At 50.4% G+C, this 13,626-nt stretch overlaps 1 protein-coding gene across 2 annotated transcripts in view; it reads right to left on the minus strand.

The window, feature by feature from the left end:
- The window catches only part of ENDOD1 (endonuclease domain containing 1), a 28,212-nt gene extending 14,970 nt beyond the window's left edge, over positions 1-13,242 (minus strand). Inside the window, exon 1 of one of the 2 annotated variants that reach the window (XM_082682501.1) lies at positions 12,768-13,242. In XM_082682501.1, the coding sequence (XP_082538627.1) occupies positions 12,768-13,067 (300 nt within the window). In that variant the 5' untranslated portion in view covers positions 13,068-13,242. The remainder of the gene's footprint in view (positions 1-12,767) is intronic. The other variant, XM_082682500.1, reaches the window with a different exon arrangement.
- Positions 13,243-13,626: the final 384 nt, after the last annotated feature.

Genomic DNA, 13,626 nt, shown 5'->3' on the forward strand with positions numbered 1-13,626 from the left:
CACTGTCTCTCTCTCTCAAATAAATATAATAAATCTTAAACAAACAAACAAACAAACAAAAAGATGCAGTCTAAGCCTACCTCTTAAACCCCAAGTCACTGATGATACTCTCTGGTCTCTGGTCAATTATGACCACATTTATTACATACATGAATGAGAGAAGGTACTCGGGCGCTGGCTATGGCAAGAATGGAGGAGCAGAATGGAACCCAATACTGACAGCAGCAAAAGCAACCGTACCATGCCTGGTCCAAGAGCCACAACCTGCGATATAACCACTGTCAACCCAATTATGGGGTCACCCTTGTTGGAAAACTGAGAAAGGCTCAGGGCCTGTCTCCTCACAAGATGACAGCTACAAGAAATAGCCTTTCTCTGAAGCCGACTGACAGATTTACCCTCCATTTGGAAGACCATTAGAGAAGGGGACCTGACAGCCCTACTGCCTTTCCCACAGCATAGTAACTCTCACTGTGGGGAAATGGTTTATTTGCCTCCTCGAACTATTAAATCTTAACCCTTGTGTCTTCAGCACAAAAGAGACAGCATATGCTTCTCATGTTGTATAATAAATATGATTTGAAGCTAGTAAATCTGCCCTCAGGCAAAACCATTTCCATTTGTTCAACCTTTTCTCCTGGGCTTTATGAATTATGAATGTCGCTCTTTTTTTTTTAAGATTTTTTTTTTTTTTTAGGTTTTACATATTTTTTTTGACAGAGAGGGAGAGAGCACGAGCAGGGGGAGCGGCAGACAGAGGCAGAGAGAGAGAGGGAGAAGCAGGCTCCCCTGCTGAGCAAGGAGCCTGATGTGGGGCTCGAGCCCAGGACCTCAATATCATGACCTGAGTCGGAGGCAGACAGGCGCCCCAAATGTCACTCTTCTTTAAGTTCTTCTAAATGTGAGACTATACGACAGCAGGGCTCAGGAAAAGACCCAGATTAGAAATGAGGAGACTAAAAAAAAAAAAAAAAAAAAAAAGAAATGAGGAGACTAGTCAGCTCTGCCACTAACTGGGTTCCTGATATTGGGCAGGCCAGTGAGTGCCCCATAAGAGCACAAGCATCACCCCTGCTCAGGAGCACAGGAAGGGGCAAGAAGTAAGATTATTTTAGGCTACCCTTGAGTTATCTAGACAGTGACTGGAAAAAATGTGATAAAGTAGACTTTGTATTTGAAGGGCCCAGGCCTTCTATATCTTTTCTTTTCTTTTTTCTTTTTCTTTAAGATTTTATTTATTTATTTGAGAGAGAGCAAGAGCAGGGTGAGGAGCACAGGGAGAGGCAGGCTCCCCGCTGAGCAGGGAGGCCCACGTGGGGCTCTATCCCAGGACTCCAGGATCATGACCTGAGCTGAAAGCAGACGCTTAACTAACTGAGCCACCCAGGCCCCCAGGTCTTCTATTTCTAAATTAAATAAATTATTTCTATCACTCATGAAGAGCCCCTTCACTTTCTCACTCCATGGGTATGGTGGTCCTTTGAGGGTCTTGTTAGCTGTGGCTCCGGGATCCAAAAGGGTGCTGAATCTTGTTGACTAGAATGAAAGGCCTGAGAGCCTATATGCATCTCTATGTGAATAGAAATTTCTAAAATGTTAGCGCGCATGCACACACACACTCAACTGTCTGTGAGAAATGAGATCCTTTCCTTTATATACTTCTAAAATGCTCAAAAAGTATTTTTACCATAAGCATATATTACTTCTAAAATCCTAAAAATCCTTACTATAAATGATGGCCATCATCATACATTAATAGGATTAGTTGAAAATTGTCTGCGGGTCCAGAGCTAGGGCTTCCAGGATGCAAGAGGACTAGGATTTCCCACGTTTCAAATTGCACTGTTACTGTTCAATTGATATTTGCTAAGTGATCCACACTGAGCAACATTTCTTCATCACTTAGAAAGCGTTGGCATGAAGCTCGACCAGGGGCTGGCAAGCTACAGCCTGTGGAGCCAAATCCGGCTAACCACCAGTGTTCATAAATAAAATTCCCTCGGGACACAGCGATGTTCATTCATTTACGTAGTATTATCCAGAGCTGTTTTTGTGCAAAAACAGCCCAGTTGAATAGCTGCATCAGAGACTTTAAGGCCCACAGAGCTTAAAATACTTCCTCTTGGGGCGCCTGGGTGGCTCAGTGGGTTAAGCCTCTGCCTTCGGCTCAGGTCATGATCCCAGGGGCCTGGGATCGAGTCCTGCATTGGGCTCTCTGCTCAGCAGGGAGCCTGATTCTCCTCATCTCTCTCTCTGTCTGTCTCTCTGCCTATTTGTGATCCCTCTCTGTCAAATAAATAAATAAAATCTTTAATAAAAAAAAATAAAAATAAAAAAAAATAAAATAAAATACTTCCTCTTTGGCCATTTACAGAAAACGTGTGCTGGTCCCTGGGTTAGAGACAGAGGCTCGGACAGTGAGCAACCAGAGCCCTGTACTCTCCTTCATGGCACTTCGTGTCTCACTGGGTGGCACTCAGTCCCACAAAGATATGTAACTGTGACACACTAACAAAGAAAGGTGAGCTCTGGTGCTTAGAGAATATTCTGGGCAGTTGCCCTCTCTGGGAATTTCAAGGAAGACAAAATGCAAAACCAAATAGCAGGTACATAAGTCCTTTGACAGGAATTAGGAAAACAGCATTACCACCACCCCCATCGCAATGATCCAAAATGGCTAGAGGTGAAGGCCTTGCAATGTGTGTGGCACCAGATAAGGCTGGGTGGGAAGTGGGAGACGCATGTGCAGGACCCTAGGGCACTCTGGGGACCATGATAAGGACTTATCTTTACATGAGGAGAAATGGAGAGCCCGAGGCTTTCCAGGGAGGCTGTTGGAGGTACGACGGGCTTGATGATCTGAGAGGATTTCTCTGGCTTCCAAGGGGAGTAAGTTTAGAGATGCAGGAGGAGCAAATAACCAGTGCGGAAGCTGTTTTGCAGAGGCCTAGAGGAAGATGAGGGGAGCCTGGCCCTCCAGGTGCAGATGGAAGGGATCATGGGGGCAGGTGTGTCCAGTGAAGGTCCAAGAGCAACGGCCCCAAATGGTGCCCTTGGCCATGAAGGAGGAATCTGCCATCCTGGGCACCATGGTTCCACACTGGAGTTACTCAAGAATGAGAAAAGACCAGTGGTGGTTCATAACTTCACCTTTCCCTTCCCCAGGCTTCCGTGCACCCTGACATTTTGGCAGATAACCAGTCTTTTGGAAACATCGACAGTGGCCATTTCCTTATGCGGTCCCAGTCAGTCCTGCATCCTGGTCAATTCACTCAAAACACTGATGTGATATGGGTCCACTTCTTCCCTCGGTTATAAATAGTTAAATAATGATACAAGGACCTCCTGAAACCAATGCTACCATCTCCCAGACACAGTGGGAACTCGCAGGCTGGGGGGATATCGGGTGACCTAGGACATGAGGGCAAAGGTAAGAACGTGCATGGGGACGGAGGACGTCAGTTTCCGAACAGTCCTAAAGGAAAAAGGGAATTTCTATACTTTCAAGGACGTGGGAGGTGCTGAGTTGGAGCGAAGGCCCTCTCCCAGTCCCAAAGCAGGGTGTGTGACATTCCCCGGGTATGAAGTGACAGAATGTGCTGGGTTCAGCGGTCTCTCCTACTCTGGGCAACCAGGCAGGGGGCACCGGAGGGACTCTCAAGCTCTCAAGGGCTGATGGATGGATGAGCGGGTACTCTCTCTCTGTTCCAGAGGTGGGGCTCTGGAGGGTGTGGTTTTCTTGCCCCCCCACCCCCCCGGGGCAGTTAGCACCTGGTCAGGAGCTGGACTCTCCTGAGGCTCGTACAGGGCACCCATCCCACTTTCAGCTGCAACAGCTCCACACCCCACAAAAGCAAGAGCCCTCCCTCATCCTGGCCACACTGAGACTCAGTGATCCTTGCTGCCTGACAAGGGTTTTTAGAAGATCCCCCCTTCCCCAACCCTTTGGAAAATGTCTGTTTGCATAATGGCCACAGGATGGACTCAGGGTGGACTGGAGCAGAGCACGATTGCAAAAGGGGGGGCAACAACCCCCTTGGCCCAGCGCAGCACCTCCGGCTCCTGTAATCCACTGTGGCTTCAGCATGAGGGGGCCCCTGAGGGCCGTGAGCATCCTCAGGTGTGGGCATGCGGCTGTGGGCTGGGAACGTGCTTCTGCTCTATAAAATCCTGATAAGTGAGCATGCGAACTTTGCAAAGAGCAGCTTCACTCTGCAGAGGGAAATAGGAGATCCCCGCACGTTAACAGGTTTGCTAAGACAGGCAGCTCCACGAGCTCTCTGATGTCAGAGAGCCCCAGTCCCACCCTTCCTGGCTGTGTGAGTGTGGACGACAAAGCCACCCTCTCTGTGCCTCAGTAGCCTCCTCTGCCCCAGGAGGATCACAACAGCACCAATTTCCTGTGGCTGCCATAAGGATTATGTGAGATCACATGTGAAAACAGGCCTGGAAGAGTGCCCAGGGTGGTAAGGAAACCCCCAGCGAGCTCCCAGCCCGACCTGAAGCTCCACCAAGGATACGGAGAAGCATCTCGTCGTACTTAGCACGGCTAACACGCCAGCTCCTCTCTGGGATCCTGGTCTCATTCGCGGCAACCCCATTCTTTCAGTTGTTCTGGCCAAAGTCCTTGGAGTTGTCTGCGACTCCTCCCTTTCTCTCCCTCTTGGCTCTTCCTTCAAAATAGACCTAGAACTAGACCACCACCCCCAGTGCTCCAAGCCACCACTGTCTCTTGCCGGATTATTGAAAGTTCCCATCTGGCCTCTCTGCTTCTACCTGTGAACCCACACAGCCTGCTCTGAATGCAGCTGCCAAGATGATCCCATTAAAATTTAAGTCCGAGCACGTCAAAACCCCCCTGCTCAAAGTCGGCTCAGTGGCATCCCATCTCACACGAGTAAAAGCCAAGTTCCTTACAAACAGCCCAGGAGCCCTACGTGGTCTGCCATCTCCCACCCCACCTCTTGGACCTCATCTCCTGCTACTCTCCTCATGAATTGGCCTCTTCGTCAAACGTGAGGAACACTCCTGCCTCAGGCCTTTGCACTTACTGTTCTCTCTGCCTAGAACATCCAACCCCCAGGTACCTGCATGACTGGCTTTGTCTCTTCCTTTAGGTTTGTACCCCAAATCACCTCCACAATGACACCTTCCCTGAAAACATCACCTTTTCCCTGTAGCTCATATCCTCCTGCCTTGCTTTATTTTTCTTCTTAGTACTTTCACTATTTAATTTGTTATATCTTTTATTTATTTTATCACCTGTGTCCTCTATCAGATAGTAAGCTCCACAAGAGAAGGTATTTTTGTTTGTTTGATTCACTGCTCTGTTCCCAGGGCCAATAACGGTGCCTGACACATAGCAGATGCTCTAATAAATATCTGTTGATTTAGGGAATTAACTAATTCCCTAAGTTAGTTCCTAATTCCCTAATTCCTTAAGAAGGCCAGGGCCGAGGGCCTTGTTAAAGCATTAAGCATTCCTGCCAACCGAAACTCAAAACCAATCATGCCTAAAATTAAGGTCCAAGTCGACTGGAACATGTAATTTAACCTTTATTGTCACACACTATTTCAGCCTCCTCTTTACTCTGCAAAATGAAATGTACCCATATTTTTTATCTTGATTCAAAGTATAAGATGTTCTCAACCTGACCTCTTCAGAGGGAGCCATATGCTGTCCGGCACTGGGTCAACAGAAGCTGACCAGAATACTAACGGTGTTTCTATTTTTTGTTCATACCATGAGTCGGTTTCTCTTTTATTCCTCCTTCCTTTCAGTGGCCAAGGAGATACATCAGCAGGCAACAAATTATGGCTGCCACAGATGCCGCGTTCCATGGGGCCGATCAGTTACGCGGCCACTCCAGAGACATGATCTATGAATTGAAGGGGGAGGAAGGGAGACCACATTCTCAATCCAACGGCAATTCTAGGAGTAAGACCAGATCACAGGAAGCACTAGCTCCTGGCGAGTGGGAGGATTTATTTTCTCATATTCTCACTTGTACTTCAGAAGTTTCACTGGCTGTTTAAAAGGAAGAGAAATCTGAAACCCGAAGAATAAACTCTTTATTCAGGGAAAGTTCCATTGTATCACCATGCGCTCGTAACTGAGCTGAGGACAATCTGAAGCCGATTCCAAAGCAAAGCCACAAATCATCCAAAGAACTAGATGAATTCAGTAAAATGAAAATAAGCGAACAACCCTAGTCCATCAGTTTGGAATCTGGAGAGGAAACGTGAAAGCTGTCCCTGGAAGACCTCACGCTCAAGTAGGAAGGACACGAAGAACTTGGGAATCAGGCAGCCGTGACCTCCCGTCCAGGCTCTGCACCCAGCAGCTGTGGGACCGTGGGTAAATGGCTTCAGCACGCTGAAGCTCAGTGTCCAAAACTCTCAAACATGGGTCCCAACATCTAGTTATAGGATTGAGTTAATTTGCGAAGACGCTTGTCCACAGCGAGGGAGTCGGTAAGTGCTAGCTCCTTTCCTGGACTGTCCGAATTTGAGTCTGAACTGAAAGAACGGTGCCCAGAGATGTCACCACTGAACTGTCTGGGGCCAAAAGGGCTTGGAGATGTTCTGCCAATGTAGGGCAAGGCCCTTTTCCTGCTTCTGAGAACGAGCACAAATCCAACAGGAACACTGAATTCCAAGAGAGAAAAAGGCAGAAGAGGAGAAAAATGCAAGGAAAGAGTCGAGGTGATTCGTGCTTTTGCTATGTGCACCCAAGGAAGGAAGCAATTGTGAGTGACTGACTCTGGAATCATCCCTTTGAGTCAGCCGCTTCCCAGGCTTGCCCAGAGTCAGCGCTGCAGACTGCACTGCCATTGTTCACTGTCTGTTTTGTGACAACACACCTCTTGGTGACTCAGGACAGAGAGGGTGGAGGTGTTTCTGGCACCAATTTTATTTTTGTTCTTTCAATCACCTCAATCCATTCATTCATCCATCTAGCCATTCAATCTCTCACCAAAGTTCTTTCTGAGCACTTGTACGATGTGAAATATAAGCCTGGTGTTTGAGATGGTGCAGATGGAGGGTTTATGTTTTAAGAGAGTTGTAGAATTTTAAGAGTCACCTGCCTAATCCAACATTTCATTTGTGTGTTTGTATTTGTGTAGGTCTTTCACATTTTATAGCACATGACTCTTGATCTCGGGGTCGTGGGTTCAAGCCCTACACTGGGCGTGGAGCTTACTTAAAAATATAAAAATAAATATATTTTATATATTAAAATTATTATATTTTTATTATTATTTATATCATTATTTTATATGTATTATTTATATTCTTCTTATTATATTTTTATATAATAAAATAAAAAGGGGAGCTGACTTAGCAGAGCATGAGACTCTTGATCCCAGGATTGTAAATGAGTTCAAGGTCAGTATTGGAATTCTCTCTCTCCCTCTGCCCTCCAACCCCCTGCACTCTCTAAGTAAGACCTTAGTAAATCAGATACCTTTGTATTTCCTAAGACCTCACCATATTCCAGGTACCGTGCTATAGATTCATGTGTGTTACTCTGGTCATGTGTCACAAACACTCTATGAAGTTAAACACTGTTGCTGCTTCAAATAAGCAGATCAGAGGGGCGCCTGGGTGGCTCAGTGAGTTAAGCCGCTGCCTTCGGCTCAGGTCATGATCTCAGGGTCCTGGGATCGAGTCCCACATCGGGCTCTCTGCTTAGTAGGGAGCCTGCTTCCTCCTCTCTCTCTCTCTCTCTGCCTGCCTCTCTGCCTGCTTGTGATCTCTCTCTGTCAAATAAATAAAATCTTTAAAAAAAAAAACAAAAACAAAAAAAAACACAAATAAGCAGATCAGAAAAACAGGACTCAAAGAATTTAAGGTCACATAGCCTATATGCAGCAGAGCAGGAAGTGTGGATTCAAGTCTGGATTCAAACTAGAAAGTCTGTATCAAAATTGTCCTGTTTGCTGCACAGGAATTCAAGTATATAATGTCTTCTATGTATCTGTTCTCTGACACAATGAAAAAGGGACTGATGTTAGAATAAAGGCCTGTGTGAGAGTTTCAGGGTGTGTGTAGGTGAGAAGCCACTGATAAAGATTAAAGATCCAGAATTTAATCAAGTTCTAAATTGCGATCACTGTTCCCAGGCATTTACTGAAATCTGAAATATGGCCTCACTGGGCCCTTTAGGACAATGCTCTTATAGCTAACCAGAATGTACCCTTGACTCCAGAGCCACTTACACCTAAGCCTCGTAAGTACGAGGTCAGATTTCTGCTCCCACTTGTCCTGTTCACTATTGAAATGAGCAATAGAGTGGAAATTAAGACCCCACATACAAGATGAAAATTAATAACCTACGGCCATTAATGCGGTGGCTCGACTATGAGGTCAAAGTGATATATGCAAAGAGCACTGGACTGAGAGCACATAATCATGAGTTCAAATCCAAGCTGTGTGACCCTGGGAGCATTGCTTAACCCCTCTGAGTCCATTTCCTCATCTCTACAATGAACACAATGACATCTACCTCCGAGTATTTTTGTGAGATTAAATAAGTGTAAGCCGAATACAAAGCCAGATGCGTCCAGTGTTCATCTTGATAAAATGGTAGTCATATATGACGGCCTCCAGCATAAATGGACAGTGCACGTTGGTAAAGCATCACTGATATCTTCTCCAAAAATGCTTCCATTAAATGGAAAGGAACTGAGAGATGAAAAGGTCTGGGGCTCCCCGTACAAAAGAACAAGTTCTCAAGTCTCTCAAGTCTTGACTAGAAACTTTTTAAAGCATCTCCACCATGCTAATGGGGGGAATATTTTCTCACCTTTTTTGCCTTTTCCTGCATTCCCTATTTATTTATTTACTTATTATTTATTTCTTAAGATTTTATTTGTTTGACATACAGAGTGAGAGCATGAGCGGGGGAAGGTGTGAAGGGAGAAGGAGAAGCAGACTCCCCGCTGAGCAGGGAGCCAAACGTGGGGCTCAATCCCAGGACCCTGGGATCATGACCTGAACCAAAGGCAGATGCTTAACTGACTGAGCCATCCAGGCACCACCCCCCATTCATTCCACATAAAACTACAACAGCCCACTGTTTTCTCTGCTTGCTTTGGAGTTCTCCTTCTGCCCCTCAGAAGATCCCATTTAAATTCTTCCCGTGTGGGTGGACATGGGATCCTGTATCTGGCACCAAAAGCTGTTGTCCCAAGAAGAGATCTAAACCCTTTGGGGTCATTCCAGAAGCCAGAGTTGGGACTAATGGGGTGGACTTAGAAGAAGGTTCCAGCTCTGTACATGGAACATGTTTGTATTAGCAGCTGCTGGCCAGCTATGGGGCATGCCTGTGCAGCAGTGTGGGTTCCACCACGAAAGCTCAAGCCGAGCGTCTCACCCGCTGCTGCCTGACTGAGCCCAACAGCACATTATTTGATTCAACCCTTGCTGAGGGACTGTGTGTATCCCAGGCACTAGGAACACAAACAGAATGAGTGAGACGCAGCACTCTCCTCTCAAGGCCTCACATGGAGGAGCTAAGTCAGGTGGGCAACTCCTTCTTGAAGAGAGGATACCTTGGCAGTCTTAAAGGATGGAGGAGGGGAAGAAGTGAGGGCAAGAGAGGACAGTACAGAAAGGGGATTCGGGGCCAAAGGAATGAGCATGAAGACAGAAGTAGAAGTGACAAGCAGTATGGTTTCTGAGGGGCATGCCAGCAGCTGGATAATGCTAGAACAGAAAATGCGAGGGTGGGGAGGAGTGAGAACCAAGGCTGGAGCTGGAGCCAGGAGCTAGGATGTGGAGGGCCTTGTAAACTGCACCCTGCGGAATGAGTTTGGTCTGGCAGGTGTCAGGCAGCCAACACCTTAAGAGTTTTAAGCTCAAGAGTGATGAAGTTTCTCCAATCTTCAATTTTGGGTTTTTTCCCCCAAGGGAAACAGGACAGCTGTGAAAGCTGCTGAATTGGGCTGTGGAAGCCCCCCAGGGACCAGCGGAGCCCTGCCTGACTCATCACTCAGGGTAAGCACGGAGCTCCTTCAGCCTCCCACTCTTCCTCCCCCGTCTGCTGGGCCTCTCAGTAAAGCAGACTTCAGAGAAAGGGGATGTAGGCACAAGGCAGCTCAGCATTATAAAGTGCTCTGAAGCAGCCAGAAGTCCACAGTGAGCCTTGAGCATCCTTCTGCAGTGGGGACCTTGGCTGGAAGGCAGGTCCTGGGATCCAGCCAAGGGGTGGGGCGGGGGGGGGGGTGGAGTGGGGTGGAGAAAGGTCAGGTTTGCTGCAGTGTGCTCCAGAGCCCGCCTGCATCTCATCTTGCAGCTTTTTCTCCTCCCTTCTTCCTTCCCTCCCTCCTGATACCCTCTGGCTCCTGACTGAGGCTGGGGGGAGGGGCGAGGAGGGGTGGGGAGGGGCGAGGAGGGGTGGAGCAGGGTCAGGGAAGGAAGGAGGGGTCAGGAAAAAGCATCAGCCACCACCACCATTCTGACCGCCCAGCCAGGAACTCAATGGCCCCCTGTCCTCTTCCAGATCACTGTTCATCTCCCACTCTCAAGCTGCCATTTGGACCCATGTCTCCCCTCCTTCCCCATCCTCTTTTACCTCTCCAGCGCCAGTCTTCATTTCCTGCCCCCCAGGGGCCCAGGACCTCCTCTGCCTCTGTGACTTGGTTTTACCCCCCAACTTGCTCCACCTCTTTCTGGAATTGCACCGATGGCTCTGTCTCACTAAGCCTCCATGATTCCTTCACACCTGCCCTCTCCCTTCTGTAATTCCCCTCCATTGGGAACACCTGAGCAGACTGTCACCTACCTACTTCTACTAGTTTAGTAGCTCCAACCACTCCCCACACACTAATCCCGGACCGTCCTCTTGCTCTTTGTCTCCTGAATTCTGCCTCCTCCTCCAACCACTGCACAAATGTCATCCTGACCCTAAGGCTTTCCCCTCTCACCTCCAAGAGAGATGAAATCTAAAAGAACTTTGTTTACCTTTATTAAATATGGGCTTTGCTTAGGTCCTAATAACACTAGTACTTATGTGCCAGGCATCTCTCAGAGAACTTTATATAGTCACTCATTTAAATCCTAGAGGCCACCCTGTTATTAGCTCCGGGATAACCTGCCCAGTTTTACAGCTAGTCAATACAGAAACATTCTCAAACCCACATGGCTTGGCTCTGACCAGTTGTTTTGCCACTCTCCACCCAGCAGGGTTTTTCACCTGCACACCAGGAAGCCTTAGAGCACAAGAGCCACCCCCTGTTGTCCTGGTATCCTAAGTTCCTGGCACCCAGCAGGTGATTATTAAATGTGCTCCGAATTCAACTGAAATACAGCGCACATTCCTGTGTCTTCCTCACATGTATGTTCTGTCTCCTCGAGCCATCCAGGAGATCCTCAAGGAGAAAAGTTTAGGTCATCCGTTTCTTGAGAGGCCCACAGTCGTGAGGCATAATGAATTGGGGGATAGGGAGAGAGCTTGAAGCTGGGGCAAACTATGGCAGATTAATATATGGCTTATGTGCGTACAATTTACAATGGCATTTTCACACATGCCTGATCTCCTAGGTCTTGACATCAAGGTGAGGGCTATGGATTGGATGTGGACAGGAAGGGAAGAAGACTTACGTGCAAGATGGGATGAGTCCTGGTCAAGCTCTCAGAGCTAGAACTATCTGGACAACATTACAGGGATTACCGCCCATGGCTCTGAATGCAGCCCCTGAAAGCCAGTCTGTTCCCGAGTGTTTTTGGCCAGCTGTGACCATCAGGGATGTGTGGGCTCAGTGAGGAGCTCTGCCCCCTGCCAGGGTGGTCTGGGTGGCTGGGGCCAGCATAGGAAATAGTGGAAGATGGGCGAGGGACAGAGAACCTACCAGAAGGGAGCGTGGCTGGGTGTGCAGAAGGGGCTAGCTAAGCAGAGACAGGATGTGTTAAGGCAGGTTCAGCAGGGCCTCTGGGAACCTTCTGCAGTGTCGGGTCACCCTCCCCAGAACACTCATGACACGGTTTCCAAGTGGTCTGATAATATAGATATGACGAGTCGGGCAAAACTAGTTTGCCCTTCCCACTAATTGAAGATAGTCAGTCTCCCTACTGCTTATAACTATGCCATGGCATTTCTAAAACCATGTACCTTTATTGTCCTAACTCAGCAAAACCACAGGTCAGAGTTACTCCACGTCCTGTGCACAAGGGGTTTTCAGGCTCAGGTGGCCTCAGCAGAAGAGCAGCTTTTACGTAGTAGAAAGGGAGGTAAACTTCTAAGCCCAAACACCTGTCCCATCTTACCAGCTGGTTGGACTTCCACAGGTCTCTTCACTCCCTGGGCCTTAATCTCCTCTTCTGCAAAATGGGCATGAAAACGCCCACCCACCCGCCTACCCCGGCCCAAAAAACTGTGGCGAGGCCCTGCGCCACGGCCTGTGGGCTCCCAGAAGAGGCTTTCCGCTGATTTGAACTGTCCGTCTCACGCCCCTCACCGGTCGGGAAATGAAGGAGACAGTGCAGACATCTACCCCGAAAAGCAGGGGAGAACCTTCTCCCACTGGGGACCGCGGGGGCCCCTGCGTCTGAAGCGGAGGCTTACGGATCGCCAAGCCCTGGCTGCGGCTCAGACGGGGTGCGGCGGGGAGGCTCGGAGACTCGGGGTTCCTGACCCGGCCCCGAAGACGCGGGGGCTTCCTTTCCCCAACCGCGCCCTCGCGGCGGCGGCCCAGCGCGCCCCCAGCTCCCCTACTCCCCCGGGGCCACAGCCCCGCGCCCGAGCTCGGGCACCGCTCGCTCACCTGCGGCTCCACCAGCCAGCGGGGCTCGGCGCCGGCAGCCGCGGGGCGCGCGGCGCGGAACGCCGAGTACACGGGGATGCGGTCCCGGCGGCTGTACAGGGTGGCGAAGCGCTCGGCGCCCTCGAAGCGCTGACAGATCTTCACGTGGGGCTCGGCCGCCAGCCCCGCAGGCGGTGTCCCGGCGTAGAAGAACCGGTCGCATTCACCGAAGCCGGCTTCCTCCTCGCCCACGAGCCGGCCTTCCAGCAGCCCGGCCAGGGCGAGGAGGCTGCCCAGCGCGAGCCAGCGCGCGGGCCGCATGGCGGCCTCTGCGGGCGCGGCGGGGGCGGAACGGCGGCCGGCCGGGGGCGGGGGCGCGCGGGCTGTGCGGGCTGGGAAGTCGCGAGGGGAAGTCGGGACCCGGGCGCGGGCGCGGCGCGGCGGGGCGAACGCACGGCGGGGCCGGGCTGGGCGACCGGACGGCGGGGGGCGGGCCGGGGCGCGAGGCCGCGCCTCCCTCCCTCCCACCCGCCCGCGCGGAAGATGGCCGCGGAGGCCTGGGGGCCCGGGGTTCGCGGGTGCGGCGGCGGCGTTCCCGGCTCCCCCACCCGACCCCACCCCGGTCGGCCTGCCCGCCGCCTCGCCTCTGCAGGCCGCGGGGACGCGCAAGGGTGGGGTGCCCGAGTCGGGTGGGCCTGATCCGAGTGGCTGGGCAGGGACAGTCCCCTGGGCGGGGCGCTCGGAAGCCTCTGGAGCCTTCGCGCGGCGGGAGCGGTCGGAGATGCTGAGGCGCGGCGGGGGATGCGCGCGGACCTGCGGCTCTCCCGGGCGAGTGGGGAAAGAGGACCGCCCCCCAACTCTGAAATCTACCGAAAATCCA

This window comes from Mustela nivalis (genome assembly GCF_964662115.1).
Source record: "Mustela nivalis genome assembly, chromosome: 9".
In the NCBI taxonomy this organism is placed as follows: Eukaryota; Metazoa; Chordata; class Mammalia; order Carnivora; family Mustelidae; genus Mustela; species Mustela nivalis.